At 45.3% G+C, this 25771-nt stretch overlaps 1 protein-coding gene across 1 annotated transcript in view; it reads left to right on the forward strand.

Annotated features, from left to right (window-relative positions):
* Positions 1–22713, forward strand: part of LOC146796871 (extracellular calcium-sensing receptor-like) — a 112193-nt gene extending 89480 nt beyond the window's left edge. The window contains exons 5-6 of the mRNA XM_085631407.1: positions 8506–8629; positions 21782–22713. Of these exons, the coding sequence (XP_085487533.1) occupies positions 8506–8629; positions 21782–22713 (1056 nt within the window). The remainder of the gene's footprint in view (positions 1–8505; positions 8630–21781) is intronic.
* The last annotated feature ends 3058 nt before the right edge of the window (positions 22714–25771 follow it).

Consider the following 25771-nt stretch of genomic DNA (forward strand, 5'->3'; position numbering starts at 1 on the left):
AGCGTCTAAGTGTCTACATGAGATGCGAGGGGGCATGGTAGCAGGGCTATGAATTACTTGTATGAAGACAGTGAAGCCGGGCCCTTTGCTCGGTAGCTGGAAGGATGTTTACCTAAACTGCTAGACAGGAATGCATTGGACGAGGAGCGGAGCAGATAACTTGAAGGCTGAATACAGTTTTTGGCAGGCAACAGGCCGTGTCTGGCACCGTTAGCCGCGCAGGGAGTAGGACAAAGTTCATGGATACAGATGCAAGCTCAGACTGGAGCTTTCAGAGGCAGAAGGTAGGAAAAGGTTTGATGGCAGAATTCAGGGCCTACTTGCCTGAACTGTAGAACGTGGTAAGTGAACCACATAAAGTCGGTGGCCTTTCATACTTAGGAACGGAGTATCTGACCCATTCATGGCGGGTCTGAAAGAGGGCATGTTGACGTTGGACGCACATGTATTTGCGTCTTCATAGCTGGAACTGGAGGGAACATACATGTACATGCTTCAAGTACATGGAGCCGTTGGGGTCTAAGATAGGGGACATAACTGGTCACAAAATTCATATTTCCTCAACACCACATCTTCAACACGGCCGACCACATCATCGCACCCCACCTCCGCGACATCATCAACGCCTCCTTCAACACCGCCACCTTCCCGGAGTGCTGGAATCACGCCGAGATCAGTGCCCTGCTGAAGAAACCAACTGCAGACCCCTCCGACCTCAAGAACTACCGCCCCATCTCGCTCCTCCCGTTTCCTGCCAAAGTCATCGAGAAGACCGGTAACAGACAGCTAGCCGCCTTCCTCGAGACCAACGGATCCCTCGACCACTCGCAATCCGGCTTCCGAGCCAACCACAGCACAGAGACCACCCTCATCGCAGCCACAGACGACATCAGATCCCTAATGGACAATGGGGAAACTGCGGCCCTCATCCTCCTGGACCTGTCCGCAGCGTTCGACACTGTCTGCCACCGCACCCTGCTACAGCGCCTGAACAACACCGGCATCCAGGAGAAGGCCCTGGAGTGGATCACCTCATTCCTCGCCGGAAGAACCCAGAGAGTCCGCCTCTCCCCGTTCCGGTCAGCGGCCACCGAAGTCATCTGCGGCGTTCCACAAGGGTCATCGCTCAGCCCCACCCTCTTCAACGTCTACATGAGCCCCCTCGCAACCATCGCACGTCAACACAACCTCAAGATCATCACCTACGCTGACGACACCCAGCTGATCCTCTCCCTCACCAGCGACCCGGACACCGCCAGAGCCAGCCTACACGAAGGGATGAAAGACGTCGCCGAATGGATGAAGAACAGCCGCCTGAAACTGAACTCAGACAAGACGGAGGTCCTCATCCTGGGATCATCACCCTCCGCCTGGGACGACTCCTGGTGGCCCCCTGCCCTGGGAGCCACCCCCAAGCCAACGGACCACGCACGCAACCTAGGCTTCATCCTGAACTCCTCCCTCTCGATGACCAGACAAGTCAACGCCATCTCGTCTTCATGCTTCAACACCCTGCGCATGCTTCGAAAGATCTTCCGGTGGATCCCCACCGAGACCAGGAAGACGGTCACCCAGGCCCTCGTCACCAATCGGCTGGACTATGGGAACGCCCTCTACGCCGGCACCGCCGCCAAACTCCAGAAGAAACTCCAACGGACCCAGAACGCCTCAGCACGACTCATCCTGGACATCCCCCGACACAGCCACATCTCCGGACACCTGAGAGACCTGCACTGGCTCCCCGTCAAGAATCCCGTTCCAACTCCTCACCCATGCACACAAGGCCCTCCACGACCTGGGCCCCAAGTTCCTCAACAGCCGCCTGACCTTCCACAAGCCCACCCGCCAGCTCCGCTCCGCCAGCCTCGCTCTCGCCACCGTCCCCCGCATCCGCAGAGCCACCGCCAGAGGGAGATCCTTCTCCTACCTGGCAGCCAAGACATGGAACTCCCTCCCCATCCACCTCCGGACAACGCAAGACCATCTAGCCTTCAGGAAGCAACTCAAGACCTGGCTGTTCGAGCAGTAGCGTTCCCCCCCCAGCGCCTTGAGACCCTCCGGGTGAGCAGTGCGCTATACAAATGCCTATGATTGATTGATTGATATTTAATTTTAAGAACTCCTCCAGTGCCAATCGCATATACGCAACCCATTGTTCATCTATAAGGAGGGATTTATCAAATATCCATCTGGGCCTAATTTTCATTTGGATTTTAATTTCAAATTTCACTGCAATCAGAGCATCATCTGAGAAGGGATTTTCACAAATTTCAGACATAGTTTTTAAAAGAGTATGTGAGATATAAAAAAAGTCAATCCTAGAAGAGGAATGAAATCTACCTGAATGACAAGTATATTGCCTTTTATCCGGGTATTGGACCCTCCGACAGTCTACTAACGCAAAGTCCCGTATAAAATTCTGATACACCTTCCTAGAATTGGGTTTAGTTTGTTTCTTATTAGCTCGGGAACAATCTAAGGCAGGGTTTATCAACAAGTTAAAATCCCCCCTATTACAAAGTACCCGGACTGGGATATTGCAAAATCATACAGAGACTGCAGAGATAATGGAGAGTCCTCAATAGGACCATAATAACTCACAAAATTAAAAAGTTGGCCTGAAATCTTCGTCTATACCCAGAGCCACCTGGCATTTGGATCTTTATGTACATCAAAATCTCACATTGGAGTTTCTTGGCTACCAGGATAGCGACCCCTCTGACAGCAGCATTAGAGGAAGCATAAAATTCATGTTGAAAATAACCCTGGGATTTATCTACAGAGAGTCCCTCCTTATAATTTGTCGCTTGCACAAATACCACATCAGCTTGAAAAGATCTAAACCATGCCATAGAGCGTCTCTTAACTCTGTTATTGAAGCCATTGACATTACAAGACACTATCTGCAGCGTTTTACCAACCCTTCCCCCCCCTTTAAATTCTTAATTCAACAAAAAAAGACAAAAAATCTTGCATGGGACTTAAAACTTTTTGAACAAATGCTACAACTTATTCCCCTCCCGTGCCCTTATCTCCCTCCTCTCCCCTTCCACTCATGAACCCCCACCCCCACCCACCCATGGCCCCTCTTGACCTTGGAACCCTGCCCGTCTAGGGATCCTGGAGCAACCCCCCCACGCGAGTGGACCCCTTCCCCTCCTTCGTGAACCTATCTATCCCTCCCCTTCCCCTATACTGGGGTGCAGTGGCATGGCACCCAAGGCGATAAGGAGAGGGTGGCTAAAACTATCTAAGAAGAGAAAAAGAAAGAGAAGGACTAGGTATATATACTTAAATCCGTCTTTAGCTCAAACAAACTCAAAAACGAAAAGCATAAAGGACAAAAAAAAGGGGGCAAGATCCGATAGCCCTTAATTCCATCTCCTACATGATGTAAGGATTGTAAAAAATCCTGGGCAGTCTCCACTGAGTGAAAGATCTTAACCCGCCCTTTGTGGAAAACTTTCAATTTAGATTGTTGGATTATTATACAAGCCGGGGCCCCCAACTGCTGAAAGGAATTAATCATGCCTCTAAACTCTTTTCTCCTCTGTGCCAAAAAGGCGGACATATCTGAAATTTTTTTAAATGAGGAGTTATCAGAAGATTGAAATCCTTTACTTTGAATGGCAAGTGCCAGAATCTTGTCCTTTGCTCTGAAATCGCCAAAATTTGCACTGGGATATTTAGCATTCGGATATTGGACCGCCGAGACCCGATGAGCTCTGGTGATAGTAAGGTCTGAACTCAAAGTTTCCATCTCTGGACACACATATTTAAAAATTAAATCTGAAACAACTTCCACCACTGAACGACCATTTTCACTCCCCTCTGGGACTCCTATGATGCGGAGATTGCATCTTGGTGAACGATTTTCCGCATCATCCACCTTTATTTGGAGACTGATAAGTTCGGACTGCAGTTTTGAAATCTAACTTTGTGCATAGGCATTTTATCTTCAATGTCCGACACCCGTTGTTCTGTATGGGTGATGCGTGAGGTAAGTTGCTGGATATCAGAATGGATAGAGCTTAGCTGAGATTCTCTTTTGTTTTGAGCTTCCACCTGTGTAAGTTTCATACTTTGCAACTCAGCCAAAATCTAATGTAGTAATGCATGGGATACAGTTTCAGTTGTTCCCTGAGATTCCTGCACCTTAGATTGATCCGCTCCTGGACTAGAAGAAGCCACCAGAGCTGGAGATTCAGCTGGAGCTTCAATGGCAGAAATAAATAAGGAACCACCTGGGAGACCAATTGTAGATTCCTCCCCCAGAAAACCTGCCTCATGATTATCCTGGGAGACTTCATTAAGGCCATGCTCTGATGCTATAAGGTCAGCTGCTGCTTTTGGGTGTTTTTTGTGCCAATACCCACAAAAAGTGGATAGGTCCCTTGTTGCATTCCTGAGGAAAGATTTGGTAAAAATGTTGCATCTGGACCTGGAGCACTAGCTCTGCCCTAGAAGGGGAGATCAGTCTTACATTGCTTAATAAGTTAGCTGCGGAATTGAGGGGGGCTTTAACAAATGAAGAATTTCTGTTTCGATTCCTAGCAGTCCGTGCTACTAATCGAGGTTTAACAGTACTGTCCCGGGAAAGTCTTTTCATGGCTTTGCAAACACAACAGAAAAAAAAAAAATTGCCAGAGTTGTGGTTTGCATGGTTGTGGAGTTGAGGTGAGTAGGGTGTTCATTTTGAATTTGCAAAGGGGCCGTGCATTTCCCTTGGTGCCATCCTGGGAACGCTGGTTGCTGATGGACTGTTGGAGGATGGAGGAATCAGGCACACTGGCTGTGTATTTGAAGGCGACATTGTTGGAGGTTTCAAAGTGTTCTGTTGTTGCCTGCACATTGGGGTGGGACGTGTGCTTTCTGTTACGGTGATTGTGTGCTCTGTCACCGGGGGGAACAGGTGGGATATGTGTGCTTTGGATTGCCCTCAACACGTGCGTGCATCCTGCTATGGCGTATGGTCCTTGCTTGGTTTCCAGCGTGACCTGCGCATTGTGTTGGACGTAGGGGACTGGGGTACCAGGGTGATGGTGATGTCCAGGACAGGTGTGAGGGGCTTGGATGTGGCTGGCAGTGTGACTCCTCCATCTCTGGTGGGTGTTGGTTGGGGGGTGCCAGGGGCCAACAGGTGCAGCCAAGCCAGCAGCTTGGTGTGGGGTTGGATGTTGGTTGTCCGCTGTGTTGGTGCCGTAGACCTGTTGGGCAATGATGGTCAAGATGCGTGGGATGGTTGTCCCTTTCAGCCTGTGGTGGACGGTGACATTGTCAGAGGTTGAGTCTGTGCGGCTGGTATGCTTCCTGGGGGTCCGCTGTCTTTGTCTGCACTGTGTCTGTGGTGGTCTGGGGGAGTGTTCAGGGTGTGGGTTGTGGTCCTGGGGTGGTGTCGGTGGGTGTTGTGACCCTCTTGGGTGTAAGGGCCACATGATGGGTTGATCCATGGCATATGTTGCCCTTCTGATGTGCCCCTGGGCTGTGCTGCCTTTTGTTGTGCAGGCTGCCGTCCGACTTTACACCAGGTCGGAGCAGGTTTAGATTTCCTGGTGCTAACGCACCTTATCGCCTGTTTTGTGTTTGTATCGCAGTTCTGTCTGGTCGTTGAGAGTGTTGAGGTGTGAAGTTGTCGCTGCTTTTGGCAAGAGAATGCCCACTCTACATCTCATTAGCGATAGTTGCGGGGGGCCTCTGTGTCTATGTTTTTTGCTGCTGCTATCGTGGGTAAACTGATAAAACCAGCTTGTGAATGGGGTGATAACTTTATCTCGAATGGCTGCAATAAAGTGCAGTTGACTAGGTGATAGTTCCTTGTGAATATGCCCCTTAGTTTGGCTCCTAACGCTCCCAATGGCATAGAGGGTCACTCATCTAAGAGAGAACAGCCCATTCTCCTTTTCTTTGAAAAGGGGGCAACACATATTTTTTGGGAGCAAAGGAGATTGTGAGGATGGTTATGTATTATATGGTATGGTTGTGTGACCTTACTATGTAATACACTCACAAAACCATATAGGGTCCAGCCAGGCTCATTTGTAAAACCTCTAGCTCAACCCTGAGTAGCTGTGGCTTTGAGCAGCAGCAGCACAACTTAAGCCAAGGAACCAGTGTAAAACATTTAGTAGCACTCAACCAATTAATACAAATAGATTCTATTTTTATGAATCTTTAGACACCAAGATGAGCAAAATCCAGTGGAGGAGTCCGGAGGCATAGATTTTTCAGTAAAGCGTAACAGGCATTAGTAACAATAAAGATTGGGAACTTCTGAAAAGTTTGAAAGATTTGTGTTTGGCTACTTCTAACTTTACTGCGTGACCAATTCGGACAGGGTTGGCCAATATGGAGCATATGGACAGTTACCTGGTTGCCAAATCAGTCACAAATCAAGTTTTAAAGTTTACATCAAGACCACCATAGACTTCAATTGAGTGGCCCTGATGCTGGGTATGCAGAATGCTGAGGATACTGAAAGATGTGCAATGGCTGGAAAGTGGATGGTGGCCTCCCTGTGGTTTTTTCCTCGGTCCACAGGACTTTGGCCACAGGGGTTAGAATCTCTTGAAATCCTCATCGAGCCAGTAGAGACCCAACAGCAGCTGGGATACCGATATCCGGTCACAGCCAGTCCAGTGATAGTCTTTGGTGTGGGCTAATGTCTGTCTTTGGCAACCAAATCACACTCTTACAACTCTCCCAAGCCCACAGGCACAGATGCAACTTTTGAGTCCAGAGTAGAGGCCTTCTTGGCTGCACATTGGCTTGTGGCCCTTGTGCTTGAACAGGGGCTCAGCCTCTAGGCCCTTGGAGTTAAAGGTTAAGGAGCAACCTTTTCTTGAGTCAGGCACCACAGTCTTCTGTTTGATAGCCATATGAGCAGCACGTGCATTCCAGAGGTTGGTGCAGCCTCTCTTATCAGGTCTAGAGATCAGCAAGGCAGTCCTTCTGTCCTCTCTCCAATCCATTTGTTATCTGAGGCTCAGTGTGCCAAGGGTGCCATATGTATGCCCATAAAGGGCACCGGAGGATGATGCAGTCACTAGCCAATTTGCTACCAGGGTCCCCCCCACCCTAATGCTGATTCACAGCTATGTGTGGTAGAGTGCACCATCTGGCAGAGTGCACTATTCTGCTAATGTTCAAGATTTCTGAACCCTTCATTGGATGTTAGGCGCATGGTCACACCCACGGACAAAATGGTTTGTCAACTCGTATCCCTTCTGTTCACACTGCCAGTCAATGTACCTGAACAAAGAGGCAGCCCTATATGAGTGTCATCACCATTTTCTCACCAAAGGCAGCCTTCCCAAAGAAGCTCGCATTTGGGCCAACACCCTGTTTGGCTTCCTGCATGGGGGAGGTAACAAGCCTCTATTGTTCCTGGGCCTGGGCATCATTCACAATACTCCCCTGGAGGGCAGAAGGCTGTCTGGTGGCCAGGAACTGTAACAGGCCACAGGATTAACTGGATAACAGAGTGGCAACTTTCTAAACCTTGGTTTTACTTAAATGTGACATTACGTTTGACTTGGGCATCAAGTTGGGTTTAATACCATGATTAATTATATACCTTGAAATACCCATGTTGGTAGTCCCATTCAGAAGTTAGCAGGACTGAGATGTGAGTCTGTAACTCTGCATTAGCCAATGTGGCTACTAAACATTCCACAGTAAAAACTATAATTTGGAAGTACATATTAAAGTATATGTCCCACTTATTAATATACAGCTTCCTGACTTAGGGCTCATGAGGCCTTCCTTTGGGGAGACTTGTGTATATGGTTAATGGAAGTGGGGGGCTTTGTCATTGGCTTAAATGGCAAAGTTGAACAAGCAGTTTTAAAACTGCTCTTCCAGGCTGTGGTGGCAGGCTGGGAGCCATTCTATATTTTGTGTGCAGGGTGGCACAATCAGCGATGCAGCTCTGGGTAGACATTCTAACTTACATACTTTGGATACCCTTAGTACCATACACTATGGATTTGTAATTAAGTCAGCTAATGCCAACTGGTGGTAGACACTTCTACATACATTTTTTCATGGGTAGGAACTCTGAGGTCTGGTTAGCAGGCCTCAATGCACTCTCAGGAAAACCAGAAGCATTAGTCCATAATTTTGGGGATGATCATACAAAAAGAGGCATTTACTTACAGTGATCAACTGCGTATACCTCCCTAAAACACAATCCCTGAGGATACTATGTTAAAATGTGACACACATCTCCCTTCTGAGACTTGCCTATCCTCCTCAGCTACAACCTGAGATGAAATTTCGAGCAAACTGCTTTGGAATCACCTAATCGCTGCCCCACTTCAGTTCTCTCTCAGTGATTCAAATGGAAATCACTAAAATAGTTAATGGTCTATGGATGTCTGAAACCAAATAGATTGCTGGTTTATTGGACTCTAGTTTGTATCAAGTTTGACCAATTGATTTGAAGGCCCAGAAAGACATGGTAATTCCAGTGATTTCATAATGCTTTAACATGTGTCATTGTCCTAGGTTCCTCTCTCAGTCTGCAGTGAAAGTTGTTCTACAGGATACAGGAAATCCACCATCACAGGACGCCCCAAGTGCTGTTTCTCCTGTGTGTTTTGCCCTGATGGCAGCATTGCCAACCAAACAGGTAGGATCATTTTGAAACAACTATATGTTGCATTGTTAGTTAATTATTGCTGGGCAGATGCCTATTTTGGTTTGAAAAGAGGGATACTTTTAACTAATTGCTATTCAGCAGCTAAGACAAAGAGAAGAACATGAATACCCCTGTTATGTTATGTTATTTTTATTTATACCGCGCACAGCTGCCCCAGCAAAGGGGCGTCCTGGCGCTTTGAGAAGGTGAACACAACACAGCACTAAAAGCGGACAAAAGGAGACGAGACACAACAGATGGGCTAAACAAATAAAAATGTCTTGATAGCCTGTCTTAACTGAAGGAGCTCATCGATGGCCCGAATTTGTGGAGGAAGAGAATTCCACCAACTCGCTGCCAGGACTCGAAAGGAGCGGCCACCAATTCTGCTCAACTTAAAATGCGGGACCACTGCTAAGTTCTGGCCCCTGTTTGGGGAGACATACAAAATAATGAATTATACACTTATGAAGCATGCTGCCACTCACAATGGAGCATCCTAGCAATGGAGTTTTAAATCTGATAACCCAGATGAAAGGGAAGGAGAAAAAGAGAATGTGAGGGTGACTAGATAAGGGAATAAAAGAATAAATCTGGGCCTTGTAAATCTATGCTTTGATTGATTGATTGAAGAAAAGCCAGGTCTTTAAATGCTTTTTTAAAATGGCATCCAAATCCATTAACCGCAAAGGCCTGGGAAGCTGTTCAATGCCTTGGATCCTTGTACCAAGAAGGATATGGCACCCCCCGGTTTTAAGTCTGAACGATTGGAGCTTTAGAAGATTCATATGAGAGGATCTCAAGGTTCCTTGTGTTTTATAGTGCATGGATCTGGCCATGAAGTATTTAGGAACAGCAGCTTTGAATGCTCTGAAAACAGGATCCTTATGTGTGGTGGCAGTCAATTTTGAGTTTTTAGAGTAGTGGAAGCAGAACGTCTTGGAAGTTTCAGCACAGGTCTAGCTGCTGCATGTTGCACCACCTGAAGATTGTGAGGCATATTTTTGGAGGATCCTGCATAGAAACTGTTACAATAATTGAGTCTAGAAGTAATAAGAGTAAAATAAACTTTTTTCCTGTGAGCTAATTGGAGGAACTCAAAAAGCTTTCTTAGGGATTTGATTAAGTTAAAACATGTCCCAGCCATGGCAGGAGATTGAGGGCAGAAGACGAGTGAGGTTTAAAATGTCACTCCTAAGTTTCTTGCCACTTCCAGTGTGGCAAGGGGGTACTGAGTTCGTTCAACATTGAATTGGGTTAAAGCAGTTGCCAAAAGTCAGGATCTCCATTTTGTCTGTGTTGCATTTTAAGTTGTTTTATTGCATTCACCTGGCATCTTCAGACAGACAGTTTTGGAAGTTAAGTTCTGTCTATCATCTGCATATGATGTCGTAGTGATTCCCAAAAAGCTATCAGGTAGATTAGGGGGCCAAATATATATTGAATAACACAGGGCTAAGAGATAAACCCTGCAAAACTCCTCATGCCACTGATCTTTCTATAGATGAGAAAGGTCCTAATGTGACTACTGGTCTCATACTCGCTAGGAAGCATTTAATCCAGGCCAATGATTTTTGGGAAAGGCCACAGTCCTTTATTCTTCTAAGAAGTACGTAGCGTGAGATGGTATCGAACGCGTCAGAGAGAACCAATAGGATCAGTGACGCATTATTTTCCACATTCAGGGACAGTTTTAGAGTGTCAGAAACTTGCAGCAGAGCAGATTCTGTAGAATATTTGAAATAAAAACCAGAATGCTGGGGATGAAGTACATCAGAAGTTTCCAGGCAGATTTTTCAAACACTTTAGTACTCGAAGCAGTGAGATGGGGTGAAAATTTGACAGTGTGTCAGGATCTGCAAGAGATTTTTCTGGAGGGGTTTCACCACTGCCAATTTCTAAACTGAGGGGATGTCAGCCGTTGATAGTGAGGTATTGAGAATGTTATTGATAAACAGGTTTATAGTGTCAAAGACCTTGTGAAGAAAGTCAGTGGGCCAGGGGTCGTTGGGCAACCCAATGTACATACAAAACATCATCTGGTCAAGAAACTGCGAATGATACAACTTGATCATAGTGAATGCTTACCATGCTATCCCTTTAAACCTTTCTGGGAGACTGGAAAACGAAACCGGAGTGAGAAAAAGGACGTACAAAGAGTATGAAAGTAACAGACGAACACAAACTCAGATAGTGCCATACATGTGAAAAAAATTGGTGCATCATGTAGATAAAGTTCATACATAGGTAGAAGAACAACGATAAATACAAACCTGTATGCCAATATCATAAACCATCTGGCACATTATTTAATTACACCACTACCAAAACAAAAAATACAGAGATCCCAGAATGTTCTGTTCTGCAGGAGAAAGCACACGCCTGTGATCAACCTCTTCAAAAGGGAGTTCCTGGACTTAAATATTTCAGCCCATGCAACGACTTCTGTTCTTCATTTTTACATTTTTACCATTCCTACCATATTCCGACCATTCTTAACTCACATCATTCCAAGTGGATAACATGCATTGGCAAAGCCAATTCTGTCTGCCCTGTGAGAACTAGTGGCTTTGCCAATGTCTTTTAGCCAATGTTGTACAGCAGCTTGGATGCTGCTCAGCATAGCTAAAAGTTAGTGACATGTTTCTATGTTTGCTGCCTTGTACTGTGCAGCACACATAGGAACAGCAAATTACCATTGATTGGTTATGTGCAGGAAGGTGTTCCTTTCACACATAAACAATCAAAAAAATAAGTTTAGTAACTCCTGTGTGAGCATTTAGTAGCACAAATAGAAGTTTCAAAATGCCATGAATGATTGTTTATGTGCGGGAATAGAGAACTTCCTGCACATTAACAATCCTTTACACCAACGCAAACACACTTGCACTATGGGGCATAGGTTCCTTGCATTGATGCTAGGCAGTTGAACTCAGCACTAACCCTGGGCGCGACACTACGCTTCGCCCACGTAGTGTACGTAGCGCTGCCTGCTTCGCAGTTTTCGAAGTAGGCGAAGCAGGCAGCGCCTACGCACACTACGTGGGCGAAGCGTAGCTGCCTGCCGCCCACCACCCGCCTCCCGCCCGCCGTACTTTTAAAAGAAAAAATTAATTTGTAATAAAGGAAATTAGGCACTTACCTGACGCGCGGCGTCTCCCGGGGCTCCCTCTTCCTGTTTTTCAATTTTCCTGACTAATGCGCATGCGCGGACGCCCGCGCATGCGCATTTCTCGCAAGAAATGCGCATGCGCGGGCGTCCGCGCATGCGCATTTGTCAGGAAAATTGAAAAACAGGAAGAGGGAGCCCCGGGAGACGCCGCGCGTCAGGTAAGTGCGGCTTTAATTTGCTTTATTACAAATTAATTTAATCTTTTAAAAGTAGGGTGGGTGGGTGGTGGGTGGCGGGTGGCGCGTAGTGGGGCTACGCGAAGCGCGTAGTGTGCGTAGATTTGGGCACACTACGTGCTGCTTCACGTAGCCCCACTACGCCCACTACGCCCACCCTTACTCAGCACTAGGGGAAACACAGGCGTGTGTCGCATTCTTGTGAATAGGGCGCACCCCTGCATTTGCAGACTGGAAAAGCGTGGCGTTAGCAATGTTTGCTTAACACCACGCTTATTCATTCTGTTGTAAATATGCCCCATAGCTCCATAGGCTAACATTGGAATATTTTATTTAAGTATAAATATTGCTAGGAAGGTGCTATACATTCATTCAAAGGCTTAAAAGATTGGTAATAATAAATGACAGCATGTCACTGTTGAATTTACCATAACTAATACAGACACTAAGTTATGGCCTGCATAGAGCAGATGTTTTCTGATGGGGGGAGCTCTGCAGCTGCAGAACACAGGTCAAAAGGGGGCTAGGTAAATCAAACTGGGCTTCAAAGAAAGCAGGAAAGTAAGGCATGCCAGCCAGGTCTATCCCCCCTTCCTGCACCCCCAACCAGATGGCTGTCTAGGAACTGAATTTACAGAAGGTCTGGGGGGGTGGGATGGAAATGGAAATGAGCCACACTAGTAGGTTGGTTTAGCCAGGTCTTACTCTCCTAGAGAGGAATTCTCCATCTTGAATTTTAAAGTGCACTGCTTTGTGGGGCAAGACTATGCACCACTTTGGAGGATGCAGTCATGTTTTTGGGTGGAAACAGGCACCTCATTGGACAGGCTTACCCCCCTGCTTTTCTCATGAGATCATTGAATAAATATGCGAGAGCTGCAAAGCAATTCCGTTTTGCTGCCTGATATTACAAGAAGAAGGACTGCCCTGCTGGAACCCTGGTTGGCATCCCCGAAGGGTTGCAGTTGGAAGTGCAATCTGAAGGACTGCTTCTGCTGCACACTTGGAACTACAGCCCTAAGAATTACTTATAAAAGGATTAGGGACTGGACTTCCTGAAAGCAACAGGTGAAAAAAGCTTCCCTGCACCATCTCCCTCAAGAAGTCCCCAGTCTGGAGTGCATTCAGTAAACTTTTAAGGATTTGGCCAGGTGGGTAGTGGGAATTATAGTTCCAAACTTCCAAGGACAATCTCAGAGACTCTAGTCCCTTGGATTTGTGTTTAGGACACTTTAAACCCTGAAGAGGAACTTCAGGAAGACGTTCCAGATGTTTAGTTTGACTTTTGGAAAAAGTTCCATAAGATGACCGGCATGACAGCAAAAGTCAGGCCAGCTTACTTCAACAGCAACCAGGTCAGGATTTCAGGTTCATCCCTCTGAAAGCTCCGGATTTGACCTGGGCCTTGCGAAGAAGCAACCCTATGATGTCACTGCCTGCTAAAGGGAACCGCATGGCACTAGGAGAAAATCCTCCAGAAACGTTTTTAAGTCCAAATGTAAAACTTTGACCAGGGCCTCCAGCTTAGTGCTCAATCACAGTCAGCCTCAAACTTTGACTTTGTGCTGGTCAAGTATGACCATATGTCCAGAGTTGTCACTATATGTTTTTAAGCACTAGAAAGTGGGTAATCTTTAAAAATGTTTATCTCTGGTTCTCTATATTTGGATTTTTCATTTTGGTGTCATTTTAAAGATGTCCTACTTGTATAAATTGATGTCTGATTGTTATTGGGTGCACTGTGTTACTTATTTAATGTATTGGTGCTTTAAATGCTTTACATACCTGTCTCCTGAGTTAAGCCTGCCTGCTCGAAGCCAGCTACCAAAGGTTAAACCAGGGGCAAGTGTATTGAGAGCTTGTCTGGACGTTATATTGCGCTGGTGGCCTTATTGCTAGTGGTAGGTGCATACTTACCCCTACTAATAATCCACCTTCCAACACTAACATTTTACCAATCCAGCGTAATATTATGCAAAGATGACTTGCAAGGGCATTTGGAAAACAATCACGTTCTCCAAGATCGAAAGCTGGGTTACATAATGAGTAAGAGAACTGGAACAACTCTGACGAATGTCATACCAAATGACTGAACGCAAGCAAGCCACTTCACACTCCTTGATGTCTGAGTGACTTAAACAATCTTAGAACACTTTATGTTTTTCAAAATGCAAAACACGCAGGAAGGAGTTGGCAAAACAATGTATAAAAGGACTGATTCATTCTTGACTTCATAAAACCTGAGGAATGGGTTATGTCTCTCGTATTTTCCACTTGTAAGGTGCATCAGGACTCCTCCATGCTGCTGGTATTCCACCTTGAAATGCTTTCAGTGACAAGAGCAAAGAGGAAATAATAGTTGTATTCTGAAACATATGCTATAATATCTTGCTTTTCATATGTTAAGAGTCGTATCGTAATTGACAACATCAAAACGCCTAAATCATAGAATATAAGTCTATAATGTTCCCAAATCTTTCCTATTATAATTGTCTGCATGTCTGGGTTGAACACAAAAATATCTCACAAACTAAGAATACATCAGAATTTTCAAATTTGATCTTATGATCCATGCATAAGTAAAGCGAGCCCATTCTCAGTTTTATCTTGTATATCGCGTCCTCTGCTCTTTCAAAGCCACAACACACAGAAGCTAATCAGAGAGTTGGTATGACACACTTTGATTTCTACAAGCTCACCTACCATGGTATACGAAACATGTTCAACGGATCACAGAGAGTGCAAAATCAGGCATTCAGGTGACCTCACTTTATCCAGTATGGAACTCTTTGAACTTTAATAACAAGCATTCAAAAGCCAGTCCGAGTGATTACATGGACTCAAAATGATCTTAAGTGATGAACCAACCAACTGGCTTACAGATATATCTTGAAAAGGGATTTGTTCAGGCTTGTTGTATTGGAACAGTCCTTGTATGCTGATAGATGTTATCGGGTCATGGGTGTCCCATCTGCTGTGATATCTGGATCATTGGTAAAACAAAATTGGTCTTAAGCAAACATGGATCATGTGTGTGGGCTATGACGTAGTCCTGTCTCCTGGACTTCTGCCTGCTTACACTGGGAGGGATGCCCAAATAGCTACCCTTCAGTGGTACTCAATGTAGTGTGATTTTAGTTTTTAGTGATCGGGAGAGTGAACAGATCTTTTTACTTGTGTCACTGAAATGGTGCCTCCTGGCCCACTCTGCTAAAGGTCTCAGTTGTGCGCTTAGCTCACTCTTGGCATGTTTTGGATAGTGTGCACAGCTGAGATTTATGTGTGACTGTGGGAAGGTACAGTGCATCAGAAAATACTGCACATGGTTGCGTATGCACCCCGGGATACATGCATGCATGTGAGAAGATACAGTGCATCAGAAGATAGCACACATGGTTTCATGAGCTTGTTGGGGTATGTATGTGCCTACAAGACGGTACAGTGCATCAGAAGATAGCTGGTGTGGCTGCTTTTGTGCATTCTGACTTAATTGTGCCTCTGGGGATGTACAGTGCATTAGGAAATAGCACACATGGTTACATGTACATGTGGGCTTGTGAGCTAGTACCACATGTAGGACGTGACGCACAATGTTGCATGGGCATTCTGGGATGCATGGCTGCCCATACAAGGGTGCAATGCATAAGAGGATACACACATGTGCATATGTGTGCACAGTAGTGTGCATGATTGCAATGGACACAACACATGGATGACATTGGGTTTCATTTTGGGAGGGCCATGGCTTGATGGATTAGTAAAGAGAGATAGAGATTTACCCTGGACAGATCAGTAGATTGATACATTCCTGAGAGCTGGGTGGGGCACACATTGGATGAAGGGAGAGCCAGGCTTTTCGATGCAAGTCTTAGTGTCTCTGCTCTGAAAGGAGGCTGAGGCTATTTGGAAACCTTTTGATGAGCATATCACTGAGCCTGACATCCAGGTGTTAACTGCTCCTCAGTCCTGTGACCTGTGTTTGGGGCTATCAAGATTGGAAACTGCCCTGCTGTGATAGACTACTCCATGGAGGAAGAGCACAAAAAAGAAGTGGGCACTTGAGAGTGTCTAGCCCCCAAAAAATGAACTCAAACAAAAAGAGAGATTTTCAATCATGTGTGTCTGAAACTGGATTATAAAATGGGGAGCTTCTGACTCCCAAATTGTCAAACTGAAACTGTACATCAGTTTGCAGAAGCTCATCAGAAGTTCTTCTTGTTATGACGGGGACTTGGAATTAAGGGTCTGAGTGTCTCCAAGGCTGGGTGAGGTGACATCACCCAAGAGAATCTAGATCATTTGTCTGGAAGACCATTTCTGCCTGGCCCAGGACCAATGGGTCATTTTGGGAAAAAGAGATTGTCTGTAGGGAGCAAGGTCAAGTAGGGGTCCTGTGAAGAAGATCCCAGCAGTGGAGTGTGATATTCTGGGCTATCGAGAACAGCCTGCTCTTCAGGTTGCCTGCCTGTGTGAACAGTATGTTAGGTGGGTTCCACGGAGAATACAAGACTGCTGTCGTGATTGGATAATCTGCCCATTTGCGTTGTGTGACACCATGATGCCAGAAGGGGGCAGTTGCTAAGAGAAATGGTCACCGATCCTGTGCCGTACTGCCATTAAGAAGGGGGTGTTGCTCTTGGTAGTACTGAGACCAAAATAGGGCTGATTCCTCATTGATGCTGCTAATCCCATATGTCTGGGATGGGATCCATGAGAAGACTAAACACCGTCATTCAGTGAGTGCTATCAAGGCCCTCTGCAAATCAGGAGGGGGCCAGAGTCCAGGATCAGGACCATTTCCCTAGGACAGCGTGCAGTTGTAATTCCCAGCAGGTGGGGGATTCCAGAGTTGGTACCAATTTTCTCCTACCTCAGTCTGGGAGCCACCAAAGCCCATCCAACAGAAGGAGATGATGGATGGAGCGCTGACATTTTTCAAACACTCACCCCCAGTCACAGATCTGGGTTGAATCTATCACTGTTTTTTAGCTCACTTTGCCACCCCTGTTCAGACCCAGCTATATGCAAATCAGTCTTGACCCTGTGCCTCATGGGAACTGCCAAGCCAGGTCTTCCTTGTACTGAAAAAAGCATCCTGGGCCACCAAAAGCCAGCCATGGGTGAAGAAGTGTTACCATCAAATCAGAGGGGAGCCATAAACATCTGCCGCACAGCCAACTATGCTCATCGTCAGGCTTGGAACACAAGCCCATGGACACTGAACTGCCATCCAAGTGAGTGCAGATAAAATACTGGGCCATTGGGCTCTGGGGGAAATTGTCCTGACTGACACATGCAGGGGTTAGGACACATGAACTTTTTATAAAAGCCCTCATTGAACTTCTAAGACTTGAACTCAGTAGCAATGCATCCATAGATGGGGAATTAGGACAGGAATTGCCTTGGGTAACATTAGCAGGGATGCCTTAAGATGGCTGTGTATATTCTTTGAAGTGTATTTTATTGTACTGTGTTAGAAATGGGGGTCTCTCGTTGCAAGGGCTTGCACCTTTGTCCAAATAGGGACCCTTCTTCCCAGTCAGGATAAGGGAGTTACCCTCCTAAAATAACCCCTGCTCACCCCCTCAGTAGCTTGGCACGAGCAGCAATGTTTATCTTTGAGGCAGTGTGTAAAGCATTTGCACATAAGCCACAGTAATACAATGTAAGCACTACAAAAGGACACCACACCAGTTTGGAAAAATAGCCAATATTTATATATCTTTAAGACAAGACCAAAAACGATAACAATCCACAATACAGTACCTACAAATCTACAGTTGTAAAAATAAGCTTTAAAAACAGTTCCTTGATATCGATAGCTCAGTCCGGGGCTATCACAGCATTGTGAGCAAACAAATCCAAACAGTTCTGGCTGACCTCAGCATTGCGGGCCAGCTACGGTGTTGGGAAGACCCGCAAACAGTACCTTTTAGAAACGCAGGGCCCCAGCGACCTCTTTGCTGACTTTCTGAAAACATGGTGCCCGCAGGCATCAGTTCGAGAGGTCGGTGCAGGAGTCGTCGGGCCCTCACAGTCACACGCATTGCCGGTCGATCTCCTCTCTGTTGGGATCAGGAGTGGTGGCGTCGGCAGCTGTCGGGTGCTGCAGTGTGAAGTGCAGCGGTGCAGCATGCGGTGTCCTTAGGTCGCGTGGGAGCAGCGGCTCGGTGGTGTTGTCAGATGGCATCGTCGGTGAGCCCAGGGTTGCGGTGCGAGATGAAGGCGGTGCTCATCACGGTGCTAGCAGGTCACGGTAAAAGCAGCGTCGTTGTCGTTGCTGAAGTCGATGGCGCCGGCGTCGGTAGGCCAAGGCTGCGGTGCAGAATGAGGGTGCAATCAACGGCATCAATTTTGGCATGGAGCGGTCATCGTCGGGGATACCAAGGCGTCATTGTGAAGTGAGGCGGTGCGGAGCGCAGGGTGCCCACAAGTCACGGTGCGAGCAACGGCTCGGTGGCGGCATCAGATGGCGACATCGGTGAGACCAGGGTCGCAGTGAGGTGTTGCAGCTGTGCCCTCTGCAGTGCCAAGGTGTTGCCATGAAGCGAGGCGGTGTGGAGTGTGGTGCCCACAGGTCGTGGTGCGAGTAGTGGCTTGGCAGCAGCGGTGGCAGCAGGCGCCGTCGGTAAGACCAAGGTCACGGAGTGGCATTGCGGCGGTGCCCTCTGCAGTGCTGTCAAGACACTGAGTCGGCAGCGGCGTCATAGAAGTCGTTGAGTTGCTTTTCCTTTGTTGCAGCACAAAACACACAGTCCCTAGTGCTGTGGGCAGAAGAGCTTGAAGTCTTTGTTGTTCCTGAGACTTCTTAAACAGGGGGGCAAGCTCTACCTCAATCCCTTGGAGAAACTCACAAAGCTGATTACAGAAAGTTCAGTCCAGTCCTTTCACTTCCCAAGACAGAAGCAGCCACTGCAGGCCAACACAGCAGAGCACACAGCAAAGTGGTAGGTCCTCCTCACAGCTTCTCCAGCTCTTCTTCTTGGCAGTCTTCTTGATCCAAAAGAGTTCTAAAGTTCAGGGGTCTGGGTCCCAATATTTATACCCCAAAATCCTTTGATCTCTTAGGCAGAGAGTGTTTGTGCACAGCCAGAACCAGTTCTGCCTTCTCTGGTGTGATTTCCTGGCAGGAGGTGGAGATAGCATTGTCAGAGGCAGACCAGGCCCTTTGAGGTGCAAGGAAATCTCCTCCCTCTTCCCCCATTGCAGCCCAAGTCTATTCAGCCATTTCCTGACCTGCCTAGACTATCTGGAGCCATTCCTGCTCCCCAGCCTTCTGTCATTCAAAACCCAGACAGGCAATCCACATTCCAGCAGAGGCACACAGGATGACTGAGCAAGAAAATACCTACTTTCTAAAAGTGGTATATTCAAACACAGAATGTAAAAATCACCTTCACTAAAAGATGCATCTTTATAGATTCTGAGTTCAAGCATTCTAAATTGTATTTTCCTACCTAATTCCCAGGGCCAGTTATGTTTAGAAGATGTTATAAACAAACTTCCCATTCTGTCCTATGGGGAACAGGGAACCTTGGAATAGTGAAAAACGAAATGGGCTGTAATTCACTATCAGGGCATGCCACACACACCAGGGCATGTCCTACCTTTCACATACACTGCACCCTGCCCACAGGGGTACCTCGGGCCTGCCTTAGGGGTGACTAACATGTAGAAAAGGAAAGGTTTAGGGCCTGGCAAGTGGGGGCATTTGCCAAGTCGACATAAAGTTACACACTGCGCTCAGACTCTGCACTGGCAGGTCTTAGTTACCTTTTTAGGGCTACTCACATGGGTGGCACAATCAGTGCTGCAGGCCCACTAGTATCATTTGATTTACAGGTCCTGGCACACGCAGTGCACTTTACAAGGGACTAACAAGTAAATCAAATATCCAATCATGGATACAAAAATCCATGACACAATTTACCTCAGGAGCACTTGCACTTTACCACTGATCAGTAGTGAGAAAAGTGCACAGAAACAGTACCCCAGCAAAAATAGAGTCAAAACCGGGAGGGCAGAAAGTAAAAACTCAGGGGGAGCATACCAAAAGATGCCAAGTCTAACATACTTTGCATTCAATTGGGCAATCATGTATTGCTTATTTGCATATTTTGAGTTGTGAGTGTGTGCTCATCTTAAATCAGCCTCCCTCCGCAAGGAGCCTGGTACTGCTTTGCCTGTGCTACCACTGAGAGTCAGGTGCTTTAGAGGTACTTGGCCAAGTTGATTAGAGCCCATAGTAGGCCGGACCCTGGGACATCAAAGTAAAATGCTTCAACCATCACATTGGGCCCAGTAGCTCTTGCTCCCCGTGGCTATAACTTAACTCCCCCTAAGTAAAGCCCTATGATTCTCTTGTGCAGCTACCATACTAAAGTGACTGTAGGGTGGAATTACAGAGCCGTACAAAAGCCTACAATTAATTAATAAATAAGCACATTTCTGCTATCTTTAATTGGTATGTAATACCTGAGGACAACAACCACTTTCGCTGTTATTATGGCAATGTACATTGGCTGTTATTGTGGCAATGCAAATTAAGCCCTCAAATTGACTAAGGATGCCAATTCTGTGTAAGACCTAATTTAGATCTAGGTGTACGCTCTGTCATTTTTGCCAAGGATTCCACCCTATCCTTGCCCCACTCAATCTAACAATGTTTAACATTGTGGCAGGCATCAACAGATATAATCTTGGTGATTGTTCTACCATTGTGATGACCACCTGGAACTTGTGGAAAACATGCGTGCTCGAATGCTAAGGATCCACCCTCTCTCTCATTTGGGTATGGCAGTGGTTGGGGAATCTCAGGGATTCTCCATGCCCTGTTGGCATGGATAGTGCTTTGTTTGAAACTTTAGGTCCCGGAGTCTAGTAAGTTTGATTCCCGCAGGCCTGCTGCTCATCTATGCCTGGGGAGAACCTGTGCAAACAAGGAAAACACATCCAAGGGCATTATATGTGCTGCATGGCTAATAAGGATTATTGATTCTCTCCCTGGGCCACATGGAAATCCAACTGTTCTCCAGCCATCATGCTGGTGTGAGGGGCAAATGTAGCTCAAGTTTTGAGCTAGCAGTGCTTTTCAGCCTTGCTTCGCCATTGTACTTTACCTGTCTTTTATTATCAGAAATGATCATTGGATTTCCATTGACTGATCCTGGCATGATGTGTTACTGGTGCTTATCAATAGGTTTAATTAAATGTACACAGGATAAATCTCCCACGCTACTGAAAAAAACTGCTAATAAGGGTAATGATGAATATCTGGGAATGAACAACATGCACTAATACATTACAGGAATATACTGCATGTTAAGTTGATTGTATAAGGTAAGTTTAATCTTGTCAGTAGCAGGGCCCAGCTCATCTACTTAGTGAGGTAAATGGGCCTAACCCTGCAAATCAGCAACATAATATTAAGTGAAATAGCAAAGTGCCTTATTCAAAGGGAATGCCTCCATAGACTATACTTCACTGATGTTCATATAAGTAATTGCAATCCTTCATTGAGCATAACATTTGGAGTAAGTCTCTGTTTCACTTAATCATGGTGTGCACAACATAAATTTAATGCAAAAATACCAGATATACAGAGTTACTTTCACCCTGGAATTATGATAACTGGGATTATTTCCTGAATCTGTAATATTTCATTACACCTAAAAAGAGTCCTTCTAAATGTCATTACAATAAAACGTAATGGATAAATGTCTGTACTTGTTCAATAGTGGAATCTAACATATCACAGAGTTGTTTTTAAAATATTCCATCTGCTATTATTCTCAGATTCCTTGGAATGTATGATGTGTCCAGATGACCACTGGTCAAGCAATGAAAAAGACAGATGCATTCCGAAGAAGATTGACTTTTTGTCATACAAGGAGCCCCTGGGGTTAATCCTAGCTGTTATCTCAGTCTTTCTCTTCCTCAATGCTACTGTTATCTTGTGTATATTCATGAGATATCAGCACACTCCAGTGGTGCGAGCCAATAACCTTAATCTCAGCTATATTCTCCTTGTGTCCCTCATGCTGTGCTTCCTCTGTTCCTTGGTTTTCATCGGTCTGCCCAGCAGAGTGACCTGCATGGTCCGTCAAGTGATCTTTGGTATATCCTTCTCAACTGCTGTTTCCTGTGTGATGGCAAAAACAGTCACAGTGGTCATTGCCTTTAGGGCCACCAAGCCCAATAGCAACTTGAGGAGATGGATTGGCAACAGGACTTCTTTATCTATTGTGCTAACTGCCACCTTCATAGAGCTGAGCCTTGGTGTTATCTGGCAGTGGACATGGCCCTCTTTCCCGGAACTTAACAACAGTGTTAACAATTGGAAGATTGAAGCTGAATGCAATGAGGGCTCAATACAAATGTTCTATTGCATGTTGGCCTTTACAGGATTTTTGGCATGTGTGAGTTTTGGGATTGCATTTTTAGCCCGGAATTTGCCAGACACCTTCAATGAAGCCAAGTTTATCACCTTCAGCATGCTGGTGTTTTTGAGTGTCTGGCTCTCTTTTATTCCAGCCTATCTCAGCACAAAAGGAAAATACCTGGTAGCAACTGAGATTTTTGCTATCTTGTCTTCTGGTGCTGGTGTTCTATTTTGCATTTTTGCTCCAAAGATTTACATCATCTTTTTAAAACCAGAGATGGCTACAAAGAATCTTGTGGTCAGAAAGTCAGCACAGCCTAGTAGAACAAAAACACAAATTGTTTGAATGTAGAGGAGGATGTGTTAGTAGTTATGCTTCATACCGATTAATTAAAAAATCCTCAGTTTGCAAGCTGTAATTTTTCACCTTCTTCATTGGTTAATAAAGTGGGCCATATTTTTCTCACAAGGTCTCATATGTTTTTCATAATATAATTTAACTAGGATTATAATTGAGATATTTTGTGTTGATTGGCAGTTCATATCCTTTGCTGACTTATCATATCTGGGATTGCCTACCTGTATACTTCGGATGCCTACATCTCATTTTAGCTATTGGATCAGATATTTTTTCCAAGTTTTTATCCATTGTTTATCATAAGTACCCTTTCCAATGTATCAAGTAACATTATGTCCTGTTTTATAGTTTAGGTTTTTTAAAGAGGGTGAAAAAGTGACCCAGAAAATTACCGCCTCAACACCTGCAAGAATAGGTGGATAATCTGGCACTCATTAAATGGAATCAAGCAGGATTTTGCTCCGGCCAGGGAAGCACGTCAAACATTGCCTCCCTGACCGTCTGTTTTAGAAATCCTTTGTCTCAAAATCAACTTTATATGCTTGTTTAATCGAAGGCAGCATTCGATAGAGTCCCCTGAAATTTACCCAGGGAGAATGATCTCCCCAGGATACCTCTGATAGCTATCCAGCCTCCGTATACTGAAACTTGGTTGCGTGTTAGATTGGGTGATGGGTCTAAACTCTCCCAGAAAATCTAAACCACTTCATTGAAATAAGGGAATGTGCTTGCCCCCTTACTTTGTAACATCTACCTGTCAAGCATATCAACAAGATTGTGTAAATGCCCATCCACAAAACATTGGAAGCCTTTGCCTCACAGATACGCAATATAAGACTATTTACTCTTGATGAGCATGACCCCCTTAGGTCTACAACATCTTTTAGATGCACTTTCAAGTTTCATCAAGATGCACAAACTATAAATTAATTATAAAAAAATTAGGATGGAGAAATTGTGTAAGAAAATGAAACACCCAGAGCGTGGCTGATTGAAGGTGTCAGACTATCAGTTAAATCAAAATATAAATACCCTGGAATACTTTTTGACAGAAGAGGCACCTTTACTGCACACATTGATTTAATGAAATCCAAAGCTGCCTCCCTAACATTCAGTTTCAACACCCTGTTGAAATCTTTTCAAGGTCCTATTCTGGCCTTCCATCTATCTTATATGGGTGTAAAATAATAATAGGAACAAAGGTGGCAAGGCTGCAGGACCTGCTAATTGCTAAATCCTATATATTTGTACACAGGCTCCCTAAGTTATACATCTCTGGCTCAACTACACTTTAGGGATAGGCCTGACAAAACAATCGATTGCCACAAAGTGCTGCTTCCTAAAAATGTGCCACAGATTTAAAATGGTGGAGGACAATACATTAGCTGTCTTTGTCTGGCTTGAAACCAATCAGCCAAAATTAAAATCAATTTGTTATCTTAGTCTCAGGGATGCCCTGCAGTTGCTGCAGGCCTTCGAATTGTGGCAAGGAAGGCCATCATCTGCCCAATTTAAAAGGATTCTCAACAGGTTTGCCATACTTTTCTCCATGCAAGAAGATAAAGAGAAGCTGGCAAAGTTTACCCATGCCTGACAAAGCATTAATGCCTTTGCTTTTGCCTGGCAATGCTACCGGAGCGCAGAAGGATGTTGTGGGCAGCTTCAATCAGGCGGCTGTCAGCTTTTGCAGGCAAGCCATCATTGCATCACTCAACCCAGTAAACACACTGCTTAGCATCCGGATGTTAAAATTTGCTGGGAATTTTCGAAGCTAGAACAAAACACCCACATGGATGAAATACAGGCCACATGCAGTATCGGCAAGGAGCACAGATCCTTTGCTGCATACTGAAACTGTTATATATAGGAGTAAACCATGATGTCTGACAGACCTAGGCCAGAGGTTGTAAATAAAAGTAACCACAAATAAACACTGTAGATCGGCCCAGCAAGTATCAATAACAGGACCCACAAGAACTATCCTTGAAACATGCACTGCAAAAAACATACTCCTGAAACATGCTCTGACACTTTGAAGTCCTCTGGATAACTACGTCTAAGAATTTTTTTTAATACATCCCTTTGAATGTACAGTTATAAAAGTCACTTTGTATTTTTATCTACATTCAATGTCAAGATTGCACTTTTCATTAACTCTTTCATGAAAACAACATTTTACTGCTCTTTTATATATTTTTGCCAGTGTGATGATTTTAATTAACTATGCACTTTGATAATAAAAAATTAAATGATAACATCCCTGTTGTAAATAGATTTGATGTACTTGAGGGTGTTGACTGACTCATCAGCAAAGAGGGATTTTACAACACTATGTCTTAAGGGAGGGAAAAGGAGGGCCCACAAGGTGATAGACCCTATTGTATGGGTAGTAGGAATAGACACCTATGAAACATGAACAAGCTAAAGACAAGGCCCCAAAGGTCAAGTATACTGAGTCAGTTGAGAACCCATTGAGTGCCTATCATAGATTGAGCTGACTCCACTATTATTCCTGCATGCCAGCAGATGCCTCATGTGGGATGGGTCATTTTGTGGACCAAACTCACTCAGTAGAAATAGTAAAAATTGGTAGAGTGTGTTCCGATAGTTGTGGTGGGGAGAGTATTGCCAGTGCTCCCAGCCAAGAAGGGCAAGCTGGAATAAAGATGACCTGAAATGTTGAGCAGGCTAACTTAGTGGTAAGATTGTTGCCATGGAATGTCACTGGTCTAGGCACTAAGCTTGATTGTTCGGACTGGGGAGCGTTTATTGACCTGTTTGACGTTTGTCTATTTCAGGAAACTTGGCAGACAAAGGAGACACAGTGAGTTGGGTTTGCCTCCTTTAGTAAAAAAGCAATATTGGGGATAGGGGCAGACCATCAGGTGGCTTGATTACACAGATTGGAGTGCATCTTGGTTGCCCAGTAATGACAGTTGAGATAGCATCCGACGATATTCTTTGAAAACATCTCTTATTTCCATCCCAGTTCACTTTTTTGTGTAAAATGTTTATTCATGATCTGTGGGCTTTGGGAGGAATCTCC

Source organism: Triturus cristatus, chromosome 10, assembly GCF_964204655.1.
Source record: "Triturus cristatus chromosome 10, aTriCri1.1, whole genome shotgun sequence".
Lineage (NCBI taxonomy): Eukaryota > Metazoa > Chordata > Amphibia > Caudata > Salamandridae > Triturus > Triturus cristatus.